This window comes from Sarcophilus harrisii, chromosome 1 (genome assembly GCF_902635505.1).
Source record: "Sarcophilus harrisii chromosome 1, mSarHar1.11, whole genome shotgun sequence".
Classification (NCBI taxonomy): domain Eukaryota; kingdom Metazoa; phylum Chordata; class Mammalia; order Dasyuromorphia; family Dasyuridae; genus Sarcophilus; species Sarcophilus harrisii.
Genome location: NC_045426.1, coordinates 171,865,228 through 171,889,142, shown reverse-complemented (window position 1 = coordinate 171,889,142; position 23,915 = coordinate 171,865,228). Strand labels below are relative to the sequence as shown.

The window sequence follows — 23,915 nt, the reverse complement described above, 5'->3', positions numbered from 1 at the left end:
TTCCTTTCCCCAAAGGGCTTATAGTCTTGACAGGGGGGATGGAATGCAAACAAGTATTCTCTGAAAGTAGAAGGCAAAGGTCATTGCCAGTTGTGAGTAAAATTAGGTGTCTTGGTGGCATGAAGTTTTAAAGGATGTATAGGAATTTCACAGAATGAAAGAGGGAAAAACAAATAAATACACAAAGGAGAAGGCTTATAATTTGAGAAAAGGTATTTAATTTGCATATAGGCACAGTCTGTACCCGTAAGTCAATAAGTCTTAGTATACAAAGCAAAATCCTTCTGTCAAAATATCAAGTACATATCAGATGTCAGAGGAGACATAAGACGACTGGATATTAATAGGGTGCTTTCTAAGAAAAAGCCTTTTTTTCATCTAAAGAACTACACATTCAAATATGTTGCAAAAAGGGACCAAGGAGAGTGATATGATGATAAAATGCAAATGGTGCACATAAAGGTTCAATATAATTAATTTTTCCTTGAGAGGATCAAATAGAACAAATTCCTGCTTTGAGAGTGTTTAGCTATGTCATACTACATGATGACAGAAAGGACAAATAACATTCATAAATGATCCATCTGGTTATACTTTTAAAAAAGAAAAAAACAATAATTGATTTCTTGTTCAGTTCCACTCTGCTTTGGTTGAGGTCTTTGGTGACCTTTAATAAATGAAACTGTGATTGATTTTTGAATTGAAAAATGTTTGAATTAGTGTTTTATTTCATACCAGGAGATGAGGTTCAACCAATATGTTCATATGCTAATATTCACAATCATAGCATAAACTGTCACTTTAGCAATTTGTCTTCTTATTTGAATCTAGATGGAAGGATAATTCAAGACTTTGCTAATTGTTCTTCCCAGTTATTAATATCAGCCAGGATTTTTCTCTTTAGCTATAACAGATTTCTAGCCTTTAAAAAAAAACTATCTTAACACTGAATAATTTAACACTGAATAATGCTAATGTTTTCCATCAAAACAACTATTATATAACTAATTAATAGTTTTCCTCTTTAAGGCTAAACAGAAGAATAATTCATGACTTTGCTAATTGTTTTTAACTGTTATAGATATCAGCCAGGCCTTTTCTGGTTGATTATCACACATCTCCATCCTAGTAACCCATTTTGATAGAATTGCAAAAATGATTATGTTACTGAGGTTAGCTATATATGTACACACATACATGTATGCATATTATATGTATGTACATATATACAAATATATACTTTGTAATCACAGAAGTTTTGTTTGTAATATGTACATATACATAAAGCTGAAGAAATTACTCCTTAGAATTTTGAATATTTCTAAAATTTTATCCAGCCAAGATTTTGTCTTACATAATCTAGTGACAGTTTTCTGTGAAAAGATTGTCATTATACATAATCAAAACTGGAGAATATTTTGCCTATTTCAAATTATTCAAAATAGAGGGGTTTAGTTTTCATTTAATAATAACTTTACATTTTACAGAAATTCACCAAGTAAGAACTAGATGTTTTGTGGAATAGTGATTGAATAAAATTGTCTTCCAGCAATTCTGAATACCTACACTGAGTTATTTCAGTGAAATATAAGGGAAAGTGTCATTATTCTACTTCATGCCTTATTATGTCAAAGAACATATCTGCTTTAGCAAGAGATGCGGCTCTGTAGAGAAATTGGATGTCTTATTTCATATCCTAAGGTATCTCTTAAAAGCCCCAAGATTATTTCATAAAAATTCTGGGTACTTAAGTGGAAGCATGAGAATAGAATTTGATTTTTGTTTATGTAGTATATATTTTCCCTATATTTTGGATCAAAAACATTTTTACATTTTTCTTATGTCCTCTATTTAAAAATAAAGTGACAGTCTCATATAATCAAAAGCCCAAAATGGTCCCACATCCTAATGGGACTATCCAACAACAAATGAACAAGAAGGGTTTAGGGGGGATAAGGGTCAACATATCTCATGGCCTGCAAAATTTGACAATCTACAAGATGGCCCTAGTTTGATGAAGCCATTCTAAAACTTTCTTTATATGTTTCTTTCCGTTGGCTTAAAAATAGAAAAGAAAATCTTCAGGAACTTAACTGAGGACATTTTTCTTTTTCAGATCACTTACCATAACTCTCTTGTTTGAATGTAGAGCAAATAGCAGAGGCATATAACTAAGTGTACGAGTATGACATTGTACACCATTTATGACCTTATACACCTCTTGTACATTTTGATGGAACAGGAATTTAGAAACAAAATTTTATAACTATTTCAATATAATTCTTTCTCTCTGTATTTTATAAATTTAAAAACATAATTCTGCAAGGGCTTCACCAGACTGTCATAAGGATCCATGATACAAGAAAGAGTTAAGAATCCTTGGGCTAGTGGCTGTAAACCAAACATGGAGGGGGGAATGTGGTCAGCAATGGTACCAGCCTGGACTGTGCAGATTCAGTAGAAGCTATAAAGAAAGCTTTTTGAAAGTACCTATTCAATCACTGAATTCTTTTCACTTGCTTTGGTAGGGTGGGAAGAATAGAAATGACCACTTAAAAGACTCCTGGTACCTATTTTTCTCTAATAATATTTATTTAATGTGGTTAGAAAGAGTGTGTATAGACATAAATAAAATGTGTCCAAATCTGCAATTCAGATGGATGTGTGAAAAAATGTGATGGATGCACAGTCAGTTCTTCCTTCACTGTTGAAGGCTCTCTGACACTATGGGGCAGAACTGACAGCTTACGACCTATTCTCCTATTGCATGATTTAGCCAGTGACTAGATGATATCTCATTTTACATTTACTCAGTTCTTATTCTCTCTCTCTTTCTCTTTCTCACTCACAAGTAGCAAGAATAGGCTTCTAATAAAAAAAAAGGACAATTTACTTTTTTTTCTTTCTCTACTGCAGACTTTGTGGTACTGTATACAGTTGACAGTTGTTAATTTCAAGTTCTGCATTATGCACAATTGATAAATGAACTATACAGTTGCATATTATTGTGATCCAAAGAACCCATGCTTCTTATCATGCATCAGGATGCATTAGCCTCTTATTTCATACTATAAAGGACAAGCAATTTTTTTTTCTTAAAAGAAAAATAACATCTCTAAATGACCCTTCTCAGGTATAATATTATCGTGCTAGTTAATTCAGAACAACTGAAGATGCTTCTGGAAAGGTCTTCATAGATTTTAAATTAAGTTGCTAGTACTTATTTCATGTTTTGTTATGCAGTTATTTACAGAGATGGCCCCCTTGAGGTACAGAAAACATGTTGATATTCACTGCCACAAAAGGTGCACCTTCAATGTTAGCCCTTCCACAGGTCTTAAGAGACTATGAGTGGAATTTATTGGACAGCTGTTAGCTCTAGCAACATAATTAAAGTGCAAATAAAGAGGAAAAAGTCAAGCCTGAAAGATCAATTCTTCATTGTCAGTATTAATAAGCTTCATGACTTTTAGAGATACCTCAGATGCAAAGGGCTTGTATAACAATATCTTTCTCTTTTTCTTTTCTTTTCCTTTGGAATTAAATTCAACAGCAGTCTTCCTAAGAAAAGAAGGGAGGTAAACAATAACAAAGTCTTATTTCTTCACTAGCTTATCAGCTAGTGTGGGGAAAAGTAAGCTTAAGTATAACCTCTATCAGTTTTCCTACGAGCAACAGGGATACCAGGTGGGGCCTGTTTTCCCTGAAAGAAGACTAGAAATGTTGCAGGGGATTTCACCTGCTACCACATGGTAGCACGGGACTTTTAAAACATTATTCAAAAAATACTTTTCTGGTCATAGATGCTCATAATCCGGGATTCAATTGCCTTTACAAACAAAAAGGGTCATTACCAGAGCAAATCCCACATTACTAGGGTAGAAATACAGAAAACAAGCAGAGTGAATATTAAGCAGAGACAATGTTTTTTAAAGCAAATACTTGCTTTTAAAAGTTTTAACACACCATTCCTGCAGTCTTCATTGTAGGAACTTATTGCCTTTCAGGCTTGATTAGCAGCTCCCCCAATGGGGTTATGAGAGGAAAAATGGAAAAGAAGAGATCTCAGGGTAACAGTAGTCAAGAGCAGGTGTCCGAGCCGACAATAGAATCAGCCAGCATGCAGAGCACCTGATCCTGGAGAAGTCAAGGAAATCACAGAGACTTGGGACAATCCCTTGCTTTTTAGCAATTTGGAACCTGCCACTCTAACAGGGAGTGGATCCCAAGAAATGCACTGGGCTTCGGACTTGTACTAGAAGCAATTCTGTGGGTCTAAGGACAACATCTATAAAGTCAAGTTTATTTCATCTTTTGTCCCCTGTGCTCCTTACCCCCACTTTGTCTTCTTGTACAGCTGCCCAAAGACTGAAAAGATGAATTCAGAACATTAGATTACTTAAATATAAATATTGATCCATACATTTGAAACAGTGCACATGCTATAAAACGGAAACAATTTAGGGGCTGGGCAGCTCCCATCTAAGGTGATTACATTTTTCTGTGAAGTTCTTACTGATTTGAAAGTGAATGTAATGAAAGCATATATATCCTAAGGTTGGGTTAGTAGATGTTCCCTGTTAAATAACATGCCAGAGAAACATCTCTTTCTCTTTTTCTGCTTACATGTTCTTAATGGAACATGGCAGTCAGATTTGACTCCTTGATTACCCCCATGAAATTAGCACCCGCCACTCAGTGTGACGAAGGCCTTCTTTCTCTATTCAGGCCTTCTTTTAAAAGGCAAATATTGTTCTAGCTTTGAAAGTAAGAACTTTGCCAACCTCCTGCCCAAGTCTGAAGCATTGGCTTGCACCCTAAACAGCTCTGTTCTCCTGGCTTGAGACAATTTCTGGGAGCCTCAGTTTTTGTCAGAGAAGAATGGAGCTTGAAATCTCATCCCTTCCCCACCCATTGTGCAGGCATGGCAGGCACAGTTTGGTCTCTTCACATGGATGATCTCTGTAGATTCAGGGGCAAAGCTGGCTCTTCAAGCAGGAAGTCGAGGTTCAATCTTTAGTGACAGCTCATATAGTGTATCCTCATCTATGATGAGAGTTTTGTCCAGCAAGTACTGAGTGACCTGTAGTGAGGAAGGGAAACCCAGAATGCATTTACTTAACTACTTGGAGAAACCAAATTTTATTCTAAAGCCTAGAACTTTGTCAGAATTTACTTACTTTCTGAACTTGATCTTAGCAGTCTCTTAGCCCTTTGCAATTATTCTACTTTTCCTCTCTCCATTTTCTTATTATTTTTTATATTCTATCTTCAAAAGAATGTAAACCCCTTGAGATTTCATTTGTAAATATTTGAGTCTTTCCAGTAAAAATCCTTTAATTTGCACTTTATTCCTTTTGGTCAAAATCTGGAAGCTAACTAGCTATCAACTAATTTCTCTCCTGCATTAGGAACAAGGTTATTCCCCTTTTCTATCTCCTCATTCAGAAATCAATATCTGTATGTTATTCAAGCAATCTTGGAAATATACGGTTGATAATGAGAGGGAAATCTCAGATCTGTTGAAAAGGTAAAGAAATATTAATTTAAGTGAATTGATGGATTCTAGCCCATTGTGTTTTACTCAATCAGGTCTGGGTAAAAGTAGATTCTCCCTCTTGTCTAGATCAGTGATTCTCAAAGTACATCCAGAGAATCCTGGGGGTCTCTGAAACCCCTTCAGAAGGTCTACAAATTCAAAATTATTTTTTATTTCTAATACAATAAATATCTATAAATGTAACTCACATGAAAACTTTTTGGACAAATCATCAATAATTTTTATTAGTATAAAGGAATACTAAATACAAAAGTTTGAGATGCACCGGTCTACATTACCTTAGACAGACCAAGACTGAGTGATCAGAATCTGAACTCCAGATACCAATTAAGGTTATTTCCACCCTAATGGCATATAAACACTGAGTGGATTTCATGAGGGATTTTTGGTAGTTGAGAGTACTACTAATCCTTTTATAAATTATATACTAGCATGATTAATCAAATGACCAATTATCCAAAAAATATATCTCTAGAGTTTTAAAATTTCACACAGCCAAGGTGTGAAATGAAATATTTCTAAAGTAGTTTCATTTCTATGCAATATAAAAGATAATAAAAAGATAAATACTTTGCTAGGATGGATGGATTTTGAGGCAAATATATAAAATACACGTGTAGGCTAAATATGATGACATTTCAACTTCAGGTGTTTGAGAAAGAATACTATATTGATATAGGTACAAGGTGATATCCAATATACAGAAACCTGTGGTATTTGCCATGAGGAATGCAACTTTTTGCCACCTCACAGAATATCTCCTGGGATCTGTCACCATCTTATGGAGGAAGGCCCCATGAAGCACACAGGTCAGTCAAGATCTTCTGAAGCTGGGGTCTAGATTTAAGCACAGTTTCTCCAATGAGCATAACACATGTGGCAGTACTATATTACCTTTGGCTGGTGATCTATCCTGTAGGAAGTCTGCTGGAATTGACGTATCTCCCTGATAATGTGTGAGATCTAGCAAAGAAATAAAAGTAAAGGAACTTTTTATTTTACTCTCTACAAATTGTGCAGGGGAAAAATCTTTTGTTTGTGATTGCTTTTCTAGATGATGGTCTTATAGTCCTTTGGCTGTCTATGCCCCTTGTTTTCTTCTTTACTGATCTATGTACCTTCAGCAACATTGTATGGCATCTGTCTCAGGGCAGTAGCTAGCACAGATATACAGAAAGGAAGCCTGGAAAACAGCAGACTCTGAGTCTGAATATATAGATATATAGCTTTATATATTCCTTATTTTCATTTCTATCTTCTTCCGTTTTTCATTTAAAAAGCATTGTATCTGTCTATATTTCTAACTTGGGATTCGAAGAGATCTAAGAGAATACTGGATAACAGAAAAGGCAAAAGAAAGATGGGAGCTTAAACAAAGATTCTTTGAAATCTTCCAAAGTCAATAAAATAAATAAGCCTAGGTATGTGTATATATGTGTGTGTATATATACATACACGCAAGTATTATGTGTATTACACACAGATATGTATATATATACATATATACACACATGAATATACATGTACATATATGTGTGCACAGAAGGAAGCTAGAAGGTTACACTTTCCCTTTCTGCTTTTCCAGATGAATCACTACTGTCAATACTTACACTAAACTCCATTGCACATATGTCCAGAGGACAGCTAATAATTGGAGTTTTCATTCCCATAGACTACTAGCTTGGGTGCTGGGTGACAGCAATGGTGCACAGAGTTCTGGGCATGGAGTCCATAAGACTCATCTTTCTGAATTGAAATCTGGCTTCAGATACCTATTAGTTGTGGGACTTTTGGCCAATCATTCACCCTGATTAGCCTCAGTTTCCCTATCTGTAAAATGAGCTGGATTTTTGCCAAGAAAACCCCAAATGAGGTCATAAAGAATTGGACATCTCTGAAATGAATAAAAAAAAAAACCACTAGTTTGAGTGTCACTGTCTAATTCTTTATAATTCCTTCAGCAAATGAAACCAGCCTGAAGATGCTCAGGTTTTTATCACCCCAGAAACCAAATACAAATGATATTTTCACTATTTTCAACTTTTATTTAGTACATTATGAACTCTACTCAGAAATTCTGTTAGTAAAAGTGCTTTTTTTAATGTACTAAGAAGTCACATATGAAATTTTTTTTTAAGTCAGTCACTTACCATTCTCATTTTTGAAAAATTGACAAGGCCTTCCTCAGTAAAGTTTGGTGTTCCTTCTTCAATGAATGCCAGATCAGTTAGATACATTCCAAGATAAGGGACTGCAGGCGGGTTACAATTACTGGGGGCAGAAGGAGATATGTTACTATTAGTTATCTAGCACATTAATTTTATTCTATAGTCAACAAAATGGGTATTTTTCATGATAATAAACATTTATATATCACTTTAAAGCTTATAGAACACTCCATATACATTCCCATTTGATTTTCATAACAACTCTGTAATTTAAATACTATAGGTGTTAGAGCATATTGCTTGCTATCTTGGGGAGGGGCTAAGAGACAGAGGGAGAAACATTTGGAACACAAATGTGCAAAAGTGAATGTTGAAAATTATCTTTGCCTACCATTGAAAAAATAAAAAGTACCTGGAAAAAATACTACAGGTTTAATGCCTATTTTATAGATGAGAACTCTAAATGTAGAGAGAACTTAATTGATTTCTCCATAGTTGCAGAACTGATAAATATCAGAGGCAGAATTCAAACTAGATATTCCTGACTTGAGCCTACCCTTCTAATGAATCACTTTCATTTAAGGAAACTCTCTGAAAGTTGTGTAAGACTAGATCTGGCTCAGTCCTTCTTATAGAAAAATCAGCAGCCCTAAGGGATTCAGCAAGAAAGGCATCACAGGCCACATTTGTTTGTTTGATTCCCTCCTCTTTCAATGATTATTTAAATGCTCTTTAGATGATGCAGAGACCTAGTACACCATCTTTGGTCAGAATTTACTCTCTTTATGCTATTTAGGGAACATGCTCACTTGATCTCCAACACTAGGGTTATCTTTTATTAATAATTCTTTTATTAATTTCTCTTTTTTAAATGGAGAGATTTTATTGATGGAGAGATGTCCCAGGTGAGTTAACTCCTTCTACCAATGCAGATTACCACCTTCTCTGCAATTTATAATCTTAGAAATTTATAATCCCAACTGATTTGACTAGGGTCGCACAAACATTAGGTGTCAGATGCAAGACTCAGACCCAATGTTTCTTAGCCAGGAAGTCAGCTCTCTATTCACTATAACATGCTGCCTCTCATTTTTTATCTCTGATATTGTTCCAGAATCATCAAATAGTCCTATGTTTGGTTACTAACTCTGAGACCTTGGCCAAATCTTAATTTTCCCAAGCCTCAGTTTTCTCATTTATTGATGTTTGGCCATCTTACCTTTACTCAATAAACTCCAGTAGTTCAAAACTACCTTTCCAGTCTTCCAATCCTAATTCAGCAAATTTTTTTCTTGGGATTCTTCACAAGATTTCTTGCTCTGACTGCCCCCTTATAACTAAAATGCAATACTCCACGCAACCCCAACCTCTTCCTTTTCAAAGCCTACTTCCTTCAAAACTCAACTAATGGGAGTCTTTTGGCATTAAGTAAAGACTTAATTAGGGTTAATTAGGGGAAGGGAAACAACAGCAACTGGAAGCTCTTCCCTTTCCCCTAATTGTGTTTATTTGTCATATTTTGTATAGTTACATATATAAATGTTGTCTCTTTCAATAAAACATAAGCTTCTTGAGGGCAAAGAATGCTAAATTTTTGTCTCTTAATCTTCAAGAACATGGCACAATACCTGGCATATAAGTTACTTATTAAAATACTTGTCATTGATTATACATGTAGGAAATATAAAAAGAAACCTGGTATTTATTCGATGAAACTTTAAATCTGTGGACTAAAAAACAAATTCCACTGAGCTAGATTGTTTTCATTGAAAGCCACATAAAGTTATTTTTAACAATCATTTTGAAAGCAAAATTAAAACCAGCTCTCATTCTTAATATGTGATGTGTTTCTGCACTCTGTGGATAATTTTACTGATTAAGAAAACATACTTTTTGAGTGTTTCTCTGAGATTTTTAAATCTTCCTTCTGAAGATACAATCTTCTGAAGTTTGTCCATAAGAGCTTTTGTCTAGAAAGAAAAATATTAACACCCCATAAATCCTTCTGCAGCAGTTACTTTCAGAGCACCAGTTGCCAAATGACAGAAAGCACAGAAAATTCTTCTGTTTCAGAAAGAAGCAGGCATTGGGTAGTGGAACCATGAACAACAAAAACATAAGCCATAGTGTAGTATTACTCACTCTACATGGGTACAAGAAAATACCAAGGGACAGTTACCTTAAAGAGAGAGGGGAAGAGATAGGAAATTGGAATTTTAACACAGGAAATTTGGTTGGTACATGAGTTGAAGTGCTTTCAGGAGTTCTGGAGAGAACATGGGATTCAGAGCTTTGAAGTACCTGAGAAGTCATAGGTTCATGGATCTAGAGATTAAAGGGACCAATGGGGCATAAAGATAGCACAATGGATAGTGTGCCAGGGCTAGAATCAGGAGGACCTGAGTTCAAATCTGGTCTTAGACATTTACTAGCTCTATAATGCTGGACAAGTCACAACCCTATTTGCCTCAGTTTCCTCATCTGTAAAATGAGCTGGAGAAGGAAATGGCAAACCATTCCAGTATCTCTACCAAGAAAACCTCAAATGGAATCACAAAGAGTTGGATGTGAATAAATTAGATATAATAATAACAAAAAAGATGATAATGAATGCATGCCCTACCTTTTATAGGAAACTGAGGCCCAAAGATAGATCAAAGAACTTGCCATGGAGTTATTAAGCATCTGAGTCAGAATTTGAACTTAAATCTTTCAAATACACAGTTCAGCAGGCTTTTCAAGATGTATCATTTGGAGCACAGCTACTCCTGAAAGGGGCCACAGCAGCAAATCCAACTATTTTGCTATTATGCTAGTCTAGGAAATACAGTAATTCTTTTCTCCCTTGTAAGCTCCTGAAGAACAAGACCTATATGCCTATCATCCATTTTTGTATCCCAAGTGCCCAGCACATAATAGCTGTTTCCTATTTGTTGAATATAGACCAAATTATTTCATAACTGTGATTATTTAAATTGTATTTATCTGTTTTCAGTCATGTCTGACTTTTTGTGATCCATTTAAGGTTTTCTTGGCAAAGATCATAGAGTGGTTTCCCATTTCCTTCTCTAGCTCATTTTTACAAATGAAGAAACTAATGTTAACAGGATTAAGTGATTTGCTCAGAGTCACACAGCTAGTGTCTAAAGCCATATTTGAACTCACAAACATGAGTTTTCCTAACCCAAGACCTGCTCTATCCATTGTGCCACCCAGTTGCCTCATGATCACTTATATTCATCAGTGAACTATAACCTATTGTATATTTCTACACATTATTATGACATCTGATCTAAGAAAGGATTTTTGTTTATGTTTTGCAGGAATAACTAGAAGAGATTTCTTTGAACTGATATGAACCCATTCCATTTGGAAATCCTGATAGACATCACATTGGTCCAGAGCCCAGTCTCTGTCAGTGGCAGCTGAGGGTACATACCAAGCCCGCTAATGAACCATTGCTTGTTTTATTTAATGACCAAATTTGTCAGCAGTACCTTCAAAATTTTAGAACAATGTATTCAATAATGTTCTCAGTAGGAGGGCAGGGCCCATGTCCAATTTCTCTTTATCTTCCCAGGCACCTTCATGGTAGTAGTTGGAAGAATTTGATTTTGTCAGATTCTCCTTCCTCATCACCAGAAGCATTCTTGAGCCACTCTGCCTAAAAGAATTAGCTTTTTCCTTCAAGGCTCAGCTCAGTTACCACCTTCTGCAGGAAGCCTTTGTTCACCCCAGCTGCTAGTGCCTCCCTCTCAAACCATCTTGTACTTATTGTCTTTAGATTTTTTTCTACACTTATCTAAGTCCTTGCTGCTGTCTCTCCTCTAAGAATGTAAGTTCTAGGTAAATAGGATAGTTTCAATCATGATATTTCTATTCCTAGCACCTAGCACATGCATTCTTTGTGAATTTATATACACTTCAGAATTTCATGCATTTACATATCGGTCATAGTTTAAGTCAACAATATGGCAAGTTTCATGAAGTTCAGAACCATGTCTTACTAAAAGTACAATACATGTATGTATACATACACACAAATATATACTATAGGTATACATATGTATATTAGATATATATGCACATATATTTTATGTGTGTATTTATTTTTATTTCCCCACAGTTCCTTTCACATGGAAAGTGTTTACCAAATATTTGTTAAAATGAATTGCACTATTTGCAACTATGCTCAAAGGGCTATAAAACTGTGCATGTCCTTTGATCCAGCCATACCACTTCTAAAGATTCTTTTAAATAGGAAAAGGATGTGTGAACAAAATCATGGATACCAACTCTTTTTGTGGTAGCCAAGAATTAGAAATTGAGGGGATGCCCACCAATATGGGAGTAGTTGAACAAGTGGTGATATAGGATTGTAATGGAGTACAATATTATAAGAAATGACAAGCAGCATGATTTCAGAAAAATCTGTGAAGATTTACATGAACTGATACAGAGCGAAATGAGCAGAATAATGAGAATACTATACACAGTGGCAACAATGTTGTATGATGAAGAATTTTGAATTACTTAGCTTTTCTCAGCAAAACATGATTCAAGAAAATCCCATCTCATAATGCAAAATGTTATACACATCCAGGGAAAGAATTGATGTTGTTTGAATACAGACTGAAGCACACTATTTTTCACTTTCTTTTTTTTTTGTTGTTCTATTCTTCTTGCACAAAATAACTAATATGGAAATGTTTTACATTATTGTACTAATATAATCTCTATCAGATTTCTTACTGTTTCATGCAAAAAGGAGGGAAGGAAGGAAGGGGTAGAGTTTGGAGCTCAAAATTTTAAAAAAGGAATAAACATTAAAATTGTTTTTTACATTTAATTGGGGAAATGTTACTTTAAATATTATATTTAAAAATAAAATTAATCATTCTAATGGCAAAGTTTAAAAGTATTCTAAAAAAAGATTGAGAAATAAGAGATAGAAAAAAGGGATGAAACTAATCTTTAAAAAGTAATCATCAGGCTTTGGGATCAGACTAGCAAAACTATGAGACAATAAAAGAGGGGAAAACTGAGACAATCTCTACCTACTCAATGACATTTACTCTTTCCCCTCAGTGTATTCTAACTCTTTCCCCTTGGTGTATTCTAATTTTAGATTTAAGAGAAAGTGAGATGTACTGCTTCTGGATTGGAATTTTTTTTTTTTACTTCATTGTGTTTGTTAATAAAGAACTAGATTGGAGGAAGATTAATGAAGATGGTGGAATCTTCATTTCTCCCATAGTTGTTCCAACAATGATCTGAGAAGAATACAGGACCTGGTAGTGACTAAGAAATAGGAGAAATTATAGTAGGTTATCTTTCTATATGTATCTTTCTACAATCTATAGACAAGTAACCAGGGTAGAGCAAAAAACAATGGAAAAGAGGTGAGCCAGGATTGTAGATTCTGAATAGATTTGACCAGGAGTTCAGAGTTGATCAAGTCTTCATTCTCCATCCAGCCAGGCCAATAGTAAAAGAGTTTCCTAAAGGGGCCAGGGTCATAGATAGTCCTTAGAGCTTCCAGCCAGGCAAGCAGCTACTGACCAATGAAAGAATGAATTGTTTTTCAGTGAGGTGATTCAGGCTAGTTCCAATAGATTTGTGATGGAGAAAGCTATCTGCACCCGAAGAGAGGACTGTGGGGACTGATTGTGGATCATAACATAGTATTTTCACTTATTTTGTTGTTGTTTGCTTGCTTTTTGTTTTCCTTCTATTTTTTTTCCTTTTTGATCTGATTTTTCTTGTGCAGCATGATAATTGTGGAAATATGTATAGAAGAATTACACATATTTAACATATATTAGATAACTTGCCACCTGGGGGGGGGGGGGAGGAAATGAGGAGAAGGGAGGGAGAAAAAATTTGGAACTCAAGATTTTGCAAGAGTGAATGTTGAAAACTATACATATATTTTGAAAATAAAAAACTTTAACAAATAATAAAGAAAGAGTTCTTGTGCGGGTTTTTTAAGACCGATGATGTCCAAGACAAAAACTCAAAAGAGAAATATAACTCCAAAACACCTATGAATATCCTTAAAGAAAAATAAAGATTGTCTACAAGATCATTTTGAATTCTTAGAAGAAATAATGAAAATGTCAAAAACAGATTTTAAAATTGTCTCAAAATGAGAGAGACTGAGGAAAGAAATAACAAAGAAATGAAAGCTAAAGAGGAGAGATTTGAAAAGAGAGAGGGGAAGATTTTGGGAAGATGGTGGAGTAGATTGGTCAATTTCAAGCTCTCTTGATTGATTTCTTCCACAAATAAAACAAATTTGAGCCTTGGGGCTTTCATAGACTAAAAATCAAGAAGACTAGGGACAGAACAGGGGTTCTCTAGATACAACAGATTTGAAAAGACCCTGCAGGGGCTGGAGAGTAATCTGTGGAAAGTGCAAACACCTCTGGGCTAAATCTGCAGAAATTTTAATTGGGGATCCCTCAGGCTAGCTGGGTGTGGCTGGAGCCTCAGCAGGAATCTCAGAGACTTTCATCTCCAGGATTGTAGGTGGAGTTGGGGTCTGAGTCAGGGAGGACTGAGGGAACCTCACTGATAAGGAATGATAGGCCCAGCTGTGCTGATGAGATGCTGCGAGAGAGAACCAGTACCTGGTGAGTGCAGAGGCAAGAGGGTAGGGATGCTGCTGGCTCTGGGCACTTGCAGGAGGATGGAACTCTTGGCTTAGGATTCCTGGTCAGAGGGGAGAGCTGAAGAGAAGCTTGAGGCACCATCTCCCTCCTCCCCAATCCCCACCACAATTAGAGGTCCTTACACTAATACTTATTTAAAAAAAAATAAATGAACCCAGCAAAGAATAAAGAACCCCACCTGGAAGACCAGGATTTATCTACAGAGGAGGTAGTTTTAGTAAAGAAAAAGTTTCTACTCCAAAGAGTAATATGAAATGGCTCTCTGCCCAAAGAGAATTTATAGAACTCAAAAAAGAATTTTAAAATCAAATGAGAGACATTGAGGGAAAACTAAAAAGAAAAATAAAAAGTATTCAAGAAAAACAAGAAGATTATTTTTAAAATGTTAACCAACTAGAAAAGGAGGTACAACCTCAAAAATGAAAATAATTCTTTCAAAATTAGAATTGGGCAAGGGGAAGCCAATAAAGCTATGAGACCAAGAAATAACAAAACAGATTGTAAAAAATGAGAAAGAAAATAGGACAGAATGTGAAGCATATTATAAGAAAAACAACAGATCTGGAGAACAGATCAAGAAGAGAAAATATAAGAATAATTGCACTGCCAAAAAGTTCTTTTCAAAAATAGAACCTTGACAGAATAATAAGGGAAATAATCCAAGAAAATTGTAGAACATGAGGGGAAAGTAGAAATAGAAAAAAATCCACTGATTACCACCTCAAAGAGATCCTTTGTAGAAAACACACAGGAATATTATTGCCAAATTTAAAACACCCCAGATCAAAGAGAAAGTTTTGCAAGAAACAAGAAAAAAAAAATTCAAATAATCTAAAGCTACAATTAAAATTATACAAGATTTATCAACAACTACAATAAAAGACCACAGGTCTTGGAATCATATCAACTAAGAATCAAAAGACCTAGGCCTGCGGCCAAAAATATCATATCCAGCAAAATTATCTATAATTTTAAATGAGAAAAAATGGATACTAAATAAACTTGCAGATTTTCAAGACTTTTTATCAACCAAACTAGAACTTAACAGAAAATTTAACATACAAGAGCTAATACGAAAGGTCAATTTTAAGGAATTTAACATGGACAAACTGTTTAAACATGAACAAATTATTTATGGTTTTATATATATATATATATATATATATATTTATCTTTAAGATTCACATCAATAATACGATAGCTCAAAAGAAAGACTGGCAGAATTAAGGTAAAATTAGTAATCATGTTATATAAATGAGGTGCAGAGGAAAAGACACAGAGGCATTGGAGGAGGAGGGTTCATAGTTCTGGAAACCTATTCACATCAGAAATGAGTTCAATAGACAACATAACATATATGCCATGAAGGGTATAGCATCCTCCTCTATAAAGAAATAAGAGGGAGGGGCAGCTAGGTGGGGCAATGGATAGAGCACCAGCCCTGAAGTCAGAAGGACCTGAGGTCAAATCTGACTTCAGAAACTTAATACTTCCTAGCTGTGTGATCCTGTGCAAGTCACTTAACCCCAAATGCCTCAGCCAAAAAAAAAAAAAAAAAAAAAAGAAAGAAAGAAAGAAAGAAAGAAAGAAAGAAAGAAAGAAAGAAAAGAAAAAGAAAAAAATAAGAGGGAAGGGACGGACAGATGGGGAAGCAAAGAGTAAGAGAAGACAATGGAGAGAGCTGTGGGTGAGGGGAGATTAAGTAATAATAAAGCAAGTTAGGGAACAGAATTAATTAAAGAGTCATCAGGAATAGGAAAGACATGTGTGTATGTGGAATGTGTGTATATGTATGATATCTCTACATATGTATACATAAATATATCTTTCTTAACTGTAGTTTGCTTGGAGGTGAGGGAATGAAAAGGGGGGAAAGGATAAAGTAAATAAGGTGCACAGCAGAGAAGGACAATTACAAGGAAGTAAAAAAAAAGTGGACATTCATGAATATAATTTCTTCCACTAATTATATATATATATACACACACACACACACTTTCTTTATCTGGCAATTTGTTGTTATATATCTGGAATTCTCCCTGATATTCTGCTGGGCACATGACAATCTTCTTTTTTGCTTCGCTTTATTTTGTTTTGCATTTCTTTGTTTCTTATTCTATTTTTAAATAGAATAAATTTAATAAATAAAAAATAAAACATTTAAATATAAAAAATATATATAATAAAAAGAGAAAAGAGAATTAGCAGCTTAGCATGAGAGGTACAAAAGTTAACATAAGTAACATACTCCCTGAAAATTCTAGTGGACCAAACAGAGAAATATAAAAAACAAAGTCAAAAATTTTAGAACTCTTTCCAAATAAGATATCTCTTATTTTAAAAAACTGACATAGAAGATAGATCAAGAAGAGATAATTTAAGAATCACTGGACTAAATGAAAAAATAAAGAGCCTGGATATTATATTTCAAGAAATTATGAAAGAAAAACTATAGTTTAGAATCAGAGGGCACTGGTCACTGCCTCAAGGAAACCCAAAATGAAGTGCTATAAATATCATGACCAAAATCCAGAGCTTATAGATCAAAGCAACTTGAAAAGAAAAGTTCAAATACCAAGGAACAATAACAATTGGAATCATACAAAAATAAGTGATTACCACTATAAAGCATGCAAGAGAGCATGCAACGTGATATTCCAAAAAGCAAAAGATAAAGGCTTACAATTGAGATTAATTTACCCGACAAAAATGAATATAATCCTACAAGGAGAAAATGGAACTTTAATGAACAAGAGAACATCCAAATATTCCTGATGGAAAGATCAGAGATGAGTAGAAAGAGAGGAAAGGATACACTAGGAAAGAAAAGAGAATGGCAGAAGGGAGTTCATCTGATGTAACTGTAAAGCATAAGAGAAATCTATACAAATGGAAAAGTGGTACAATCTGGAATATCCCTTGAACTTCACGTTTAAATAATGAAGTGATGCTAGCAGAACCAGAAAACAATATGTAATACTAACAATACTAAAAATAAACAATCTTAATAAAAATATCCAAGAATTCTGATCAATGGAATGATCAATCATGATTCTAAAGGACTTGTGATGAAACATGGTACCTATCTTCCTAAATTGAAGGGATGGATGGGCTAGATAAGAAGAGTAAGAGACATTTTTGGACATTATCAATGTGAGAATTTGTTTTGCTTGATTATGCATATTTGTTGCAAGGACTTTGCTTTCTTTCCCCCTCCTTACCCCTTTCCCTTCCCCTGGGGAAGAGGGAAGGAAGAAAGAAAGCAAATCCTTATTAATTGGGGGGGAAATCCAAAGTAGAAGTAGCAAAGTAAACTTTCTGGAAATCTATCTGGACTATAGGTTTGCAGAAAAATATTCCAATCTGATATCCAAACAAGTTAGGTTTCTTCCCAAATATTTTAATAAATGTTTTGGCTTAAATTATTTTTTTCTTAAAATTATTGGTTTAGAAATGAACAGAAGAGAGATTAATTAGTGTCAAGAACACAATAATTCTCCAAGTGGGCACTTCACTTTGGCAACTGCACTGCTCATTTTATTAAATGATTTCCTAATTAGCAATATTTATCCTGGCACTCAGTTTAGTGACCTCCACCTCTTAAGAGAAAGTCATCTCATGGCTCTTTTCGACAATGAGGTGATTTAAGTCAATTCCAATAGATTTGTGATGGAGAGAGTGATATTCATTTAGAGAGAGGACTGTGGGGACTGAATGTGGATCACAACATAGTATTTTCACCTTTTCTGTTATTCGCTTTTTAAATTTCTATTTGTTTTTCCTTTTTGATCTACTTTTTTGTGCAGCATAATAAATGTGGAAATATATATAGAAGAATTGCACATGTTTAACATATATTGGATTACTTGCTGTCTGGAGGACAGGGTGGGAGGAAGAGAGAGAGAAAATTCAGAACACAAGGTTTTGCAAGGGTAAATGCTAAAAACTATCTTTGTATATATTTTCAAAATAAAAATCTATTATTAAACAATTTTTTTTATAAAAGAGAAAATCATCTTTGGAATGATGCTTGCAACTGATAATTTCTCACCTGTTTTGAAACTTTGGCCCAAGTTTTCTTCAGCCTGTAGATTGCACTTCTATTTAAGGCTGAGGTGATCTCCAATACTCCATTGTAGTTGTGCATGCACCGACAGATATCTGCAACAGCAACCCATTTCTCAATGGAATTAGCCCGAGAGCTGACATCAGCATAATTCATTATCTGGGAGGCCACAAGGTTACTCATCTAGCAGGAAAGAAAAGCATTTGGGAAAAACGTACATATTATTTAACACAGACTAAAAGAAGATGGCAAATGTCTTGATACTATCACTCTCAATACAAATTTCTGAAGGCATTTAAGCTCCCTATAAAAATTAACTAATGAAATCTCATGCATCTCTAGAGTGGAGAAAAGGACTCTCTGAAGGGCCAGTGAATGGAATAGTTTTGTTAATCATATAGCCTATAGTCCCACTTGACAGAGAATTAGAATAGGATAAAATATGTGTACAACCAAAGTAGTAATCATCATATATCCATTGTTCAGCATGGTGTCTTGTACAAAGTGACCAGTTAATATTGTTGAATTGAACTGGATATTAAACAATTTAATTCTTTTGACAATCCAAAAAAGGTCTTGAAGTTCATCAAGGTCATCATTATGAACTTCAATTATTACAGTACCATGTTTTTTTAAAGTACCATTGGAGAATGATTTCTCAGTTGATAGAGGATACAAACTAAGCATAAGTTTGACATACCCTATAATGTCAATAAGAGTCATTTGAGTTGACTCATTTGAGTCATAAGAGTTGATTTGTCCTTAAAATGCATTAAGAGAAAAAGAAACAAAGCATTCAGAATGTGGGAGGTGATCATTTCTCTGAGAAGATTATATCTTGAGCTTTGTTGTTTATTCCTTTCAGTTGTGTCCAAATTGTCATGGCCCCTTTTGGGGTTTCCTTAGCAAAGATACTGGAGAGGTTTGCCATTTCTTTTTCCAGCTCATTTTACAAATAAGGAAACTGATAAGATTTAAGTGATTTGCCAAGGGACATCTATCTAGTAAGTATCTGAGGCTGAATTTGACTTCAGGAATATAACCTTCCTGAGTTCAGGCACCAAGTAGCTGCCCCTGGAATATTATGCTCAGTTCTGGAAATCCCAGATATGATAGAGGCAGTAACTACCAAAGTCTCTCCTGTCACTAAACATTTTTTTCCTTGAAAGGCAATATAAATGTCTTCAAGGGTTAGCTGGACCAGAGAATTAAGCCTTAAATCACCTATGTACAAAAACCTGGTGCATGAGGAATGGGAAGGAGAGGCAATGTCTTCAGACATGCCATTATGGCAGATCTGGAAGCTGGCAGTTTTGCTCAACTGAAGAAATGCTGTATCCTTCCTGAACACTGTATCTATGCTACTATTAAGTAAGCCTCTTTTTCTTCCACCCCAGTTTCTCTTTTTTTATATCATCACATTAAAAGCAACTTATATTTACATCCTCTAAGTATACCCCTAAGATATAGTTCTCAAGAGTTATAGATATCATTTCAGATGTAGAGATTTAAATATTTTAACCTTAAAAAAACAGAGTTTTTTTTCTTCTCTTTATACCTTCTTATGCTTCTCTTAAGTTCGGTATTTGAAAATCAAATTTTCTGCTCAGCTCTGGTCTTTTCATCAAAAATAATTGAAAATCCCCTATTTCATTGAATGTCCAATTTCCCCCTGAAATATAATGCTTAGTTTTGCTGGATAGTTGATTCTCAGCTACAGTCCAAGCTCCTTTGCCCTCTGGATGATCACATTTCAGGCCCTTCCATCCTTTAAAGTGGAAGCTGGTAGGTCGTGGGTAATCCTTACTGTGGCTCCTCGATATTTGAGTTGTTTATTTCTAGCTACTTGGCAATATTTTCTTCATAATCTGATAATTATGGAATTTAGCTACAATATTCCTTGAAGTTTTCATTTTGGGGTCTCTTTCAGGCATGATTGGTGGCTTCTTTCAATGACTATTTTACCCTCTGGTTCTAGGACATCAGTACAATTTTCCTTGATGATTTCTTGAAAGACTTTTTTTTTTCATCATGGTTTTCAGGTAATCCAATAATTCTTAGGTTTTTTCTCCTGTATTTATTTTGTAGGTCAGTTGTTTTTCTTCTATTTTTTCAATTCTTTTGTTTTTTTTTTTTTGACTGATTCTTGATTTTTCATTGAGTCATTCACTTCTATTTGTCCAATTCTAATTTCGAGTGAATTATTTTCTTCAGTTAGCTTTTTAAAATTTCCTTTTGAATTTCATAAATTGAACTTTTAAAGGAGTTGTTTTGTTCATTGGAATTTTTTTCTATTTTACCAATTCTATTTTTAAGGAGTTGTTCTCTTTTTCCATTTCACTAATTCTATTTTTCAAGGAGTTGTTTTTTTTCCATTTTGCCAAATCCATTTATTAAAGTTGTTTTTTTCAGCCAATTTCTGTGTATTCTTTTCTAAACTCTCCTGCAAAGTTCTCATTTCATTTTCCCCATTTTTCTTATAATTCTCTTTTAAGATTCATTTTGAATTCTCTCAAGAGAGCCTTGTGAGATGGAAACCAGTTCATATCCCACTTTGAGGCTTCATCTGGAGGCATTTTGCTTTTAGTATTCTCAGGATTTGGGTTCTGTTCTTCCCTGTCTCCATAAGAGCTATTTTTGGTCAGAGTCCTTTGCTTTTTGGTAAGCTTCTTTTTGTTAAATGCTGGCTGACCTATGAATGTCTCATTTTGTTCTTCTCCTGAACATAAACTACTAGACTGTCCAGAGTCTGGCCTGACCAAGACTACCATATTAGGAAGAGAATAAGCACTAAGCACCTATGTGCCGGGCAACATGCTAAGCACTTTTAGAAATATCTCATTTGACTCTAACAACAATCCTCTCAGGTAGATACTTTTATGCTCTCCAATTTACAGCTGAGGAAACTGAAGTAGACATCAGTTAAGTGATGTCCCCATAATCACATAGCTGGTAAGAGTCTGAAATTAAATTTGAGGTCTTTTCAGAGCTCCTAATCTCTGTGCTATCCCCACTGTACCACCTAGCTGCCTCTAAGGAAGGATCTTGTCAAGCTGGAATCTCTCAGGATATTGAGGGGGATTTAAAACCTTATCATAAAAGCATCAGTTCAGTAAAACTGAGAAAGTTTAGCCTAGAGAAAAGGAGAATCGGGGGGGGGGGTGTGTGAACAGAAGAATTGTGTTCAAGCATTTGAAGGTTTGCCACATGAAAGGGATATATGCTCTGCCTGACTACATATGGAAGAACCAGGAAGTGAAGGTTATGAAGGGAGAGACTTTAGATTCATTTAGGAAAAAAATCAAAGAAACAAAAATGCCTTCCCAACAATGAGAGTTGTTCACAAATGGACTGGACCATCTTGTAATACCAGATTTTTTTAAACCAAAGGCACTTGTGAAGTATGCTTCAGAGGGGATTCCTGTTTAGACACAAATTAGCTGATGACCTCTTTGAGTTTCTTCTGGCTCTGAAAATTTATGATTTGAAAATCTTCTGTTTCTCTGCTTCTCTTGCCTTCTACATTTTTGAGTTGTGGTTTACAAAAGTGGTAACTTTTAAAAGCATTTTTAAAAACTATAAGTATTATTCTTTAATTCTTTGCTAAATGCAGGTAGAAGGAATAATACTTCTAGAACATTTCATTTTGAGGCAGGGAAGTGGCTCAGAGGATAAAGAATTGAGAATGAGGAATAAATGAGTTCACACTATCAGACACTTCCTAGCAAATCATTTAACCTCTACTTGTTTCTTTTTCCTATCTGGAAAATAGGGATAATAGTTGAATACAAAGGTAAAAGGTGAACCAGAGATGAAAAATTACCCAGACCTATATTTTAAAATGATTTTAAATGAGGTCACATGTTGCTTTGTTGCATTTTGATGGAGATAAACATTACCAATGTCTCATTAAAGTAGTAAGAATTTTGAATTCAGTTTCGAACTTTTTGCTTGGTCACAACTGAGTAGCAATAAATTGGTAGACACTTAGACATGAAACTTTTTTTGTCCTTGGAGGATTTTAAAGTTAGCTTTAACACTCCATAACTTCTGGATTAAAAAAAGAAATAAAGCATTTGTTTTAAAGGGGAAAGTTTATACCCTGCCATTCACATTCCTGGAATGTAACAAAAAGTCTTTTACTTTTTATGATTACTCACATCATTAAAGTGCTGGCTGGTTTTCATAATGTAGGGTGTTCTTTCATTTTTATCCAATTTCATCCAACCCTGCCCAAGAAATTCTCTGAAAGTTTAAGTAACAAACAAAAACAGCTAAGGTCAATTAGCTTAAAAATAATGGTAGCTATGAAAATGATGATGATGATACTAGTACATATTTATATAGTGCCTTAAAGTTTATAAAGTCAATTTGATTATTAATTTCAATAATACTAAATAAAAGTTAAATAATATTAAATAAATTAAATTAAATTAATAACATTTAACAATTCTAGGCATGGAAGATGCCACATTTCAGTTATATAGAATATCCTAGATATTCCATGCTAATTAATAATAGCCATAGCTATAATTGTTCAAATTTTGCCTGCCAGGGTCACTAAAAGAAGATTTTTTTCAATTTCTCATTATTTTACACAAAAGTTTGGAATTTTCTCTGCCCCAGAATCACTATGGATACTTCTCTGCCAGGAAAGACAAATAAAAATAAATAAATGAATGGAGAAAACAAGTACTATCCCAGAAACCAAAATTATTCCCATGCAGCTAAGTTTTAGATAAATCAGAGACTAAATTCCCAAGACTGGGCACAACTGTCAAAAAACTGTCTATTGGGAGCAGCATTTTAATATCTTTTTCTCTTGTTTGTTAGAGGAATGACTCACATTCCTCAAACCCAATTAATGCAACTCAGAAGATACTCCATATCCTGATACCTTTATTAGGGAAAACAACAATTTGATTGAGTTATAGAATCAGTCAATGGAGTAAACTATGTATAAACTGAATGAAAATGGATAATGCCACAAAAGAAAGAAACATCATGTGTTTAAATACAGAGGATTAATCATCCCCTGTGAGGCTTGGATAAAATAGCAAGCCAATTTGTAAACTGGCATTATAATAGCAGGATAACTCTTAAGAGGAAATCATTGAGGGGGAAGTTGGCAAACTCTTTCCTCTTGCCTATTTGCCATTGATGGAAAGCCTTGCGACATTTGGAAACCTGGGAGAATTAAACTTTCCCATCAGCACCAATGGAACAACAGTGACAGATGGCAGCATCTTTGCTGGGAATCAAGAGATATGCTTAAAGATGAGTTAGACACAGAAAATATAGAGGTTTAGAATTCTACAGAAATCAACACATACCAAAGGGAAACTTCATGAAGACCTCATAAAAGGAGAAAAGGACTTCCAGTAATCAAGAAAGAAAGAGAATAAGTTTCTATATAAACAAAGCACTGTGCTAAGTGCCTTTTACAA

The 23,915-nt window shown here is 34.5% G+C and overlaps 1 protein-coding gene across 5 annotated transcripts in view; it reads right to left on the bottom strand.

Annotated features, from left to right (window-relative positions):
* Positions 1 to 386: 386 nt before the first annotated feature.
* Positions 387 to 23,915, bottom strand: part of RASGRF2 (Ras protein specific guanine nucleotide releasing factor 2) — a 310,740-nt gene continuing 287,211 nt past the window's right edge. For all 5 annotated transcript variants that reach the window (XM_012541399.2, XM_003759876.2, XM_031967027.1 and 2 more), the window contains 6 exons: positions 22,629 to 22,713; positions 18,454 to 18,651; positions 9,619 to 9,698; positions 7,711 to 7,831; positions 6,455 to 6,523; positions 387 to 5,083 (listed from right to left, as the gene is read on the bottom strand). In XM_012541399.2, coding sequence (XP_012396853.2) covers positions 4,991 to 5,083; positions 6,455 to 6,523; positions 7,711 to 7,831; positions 9,619 to 9,698; positions 18,454 to 18,651; positions 22,629 to 22,713 — 646 coding nt within the window. In that variant the 3' untranslated portion in view covers positions 387 to 4,990. The remainder of the gene's footprint in view (positions 5,084 to 6,454; positions 6,524 to 7,710; positions 7,832 to 9,618; positions 9,699 to 18,453; positions 18,652 to 22,628; positions 22,714 to 23,915) is intronic.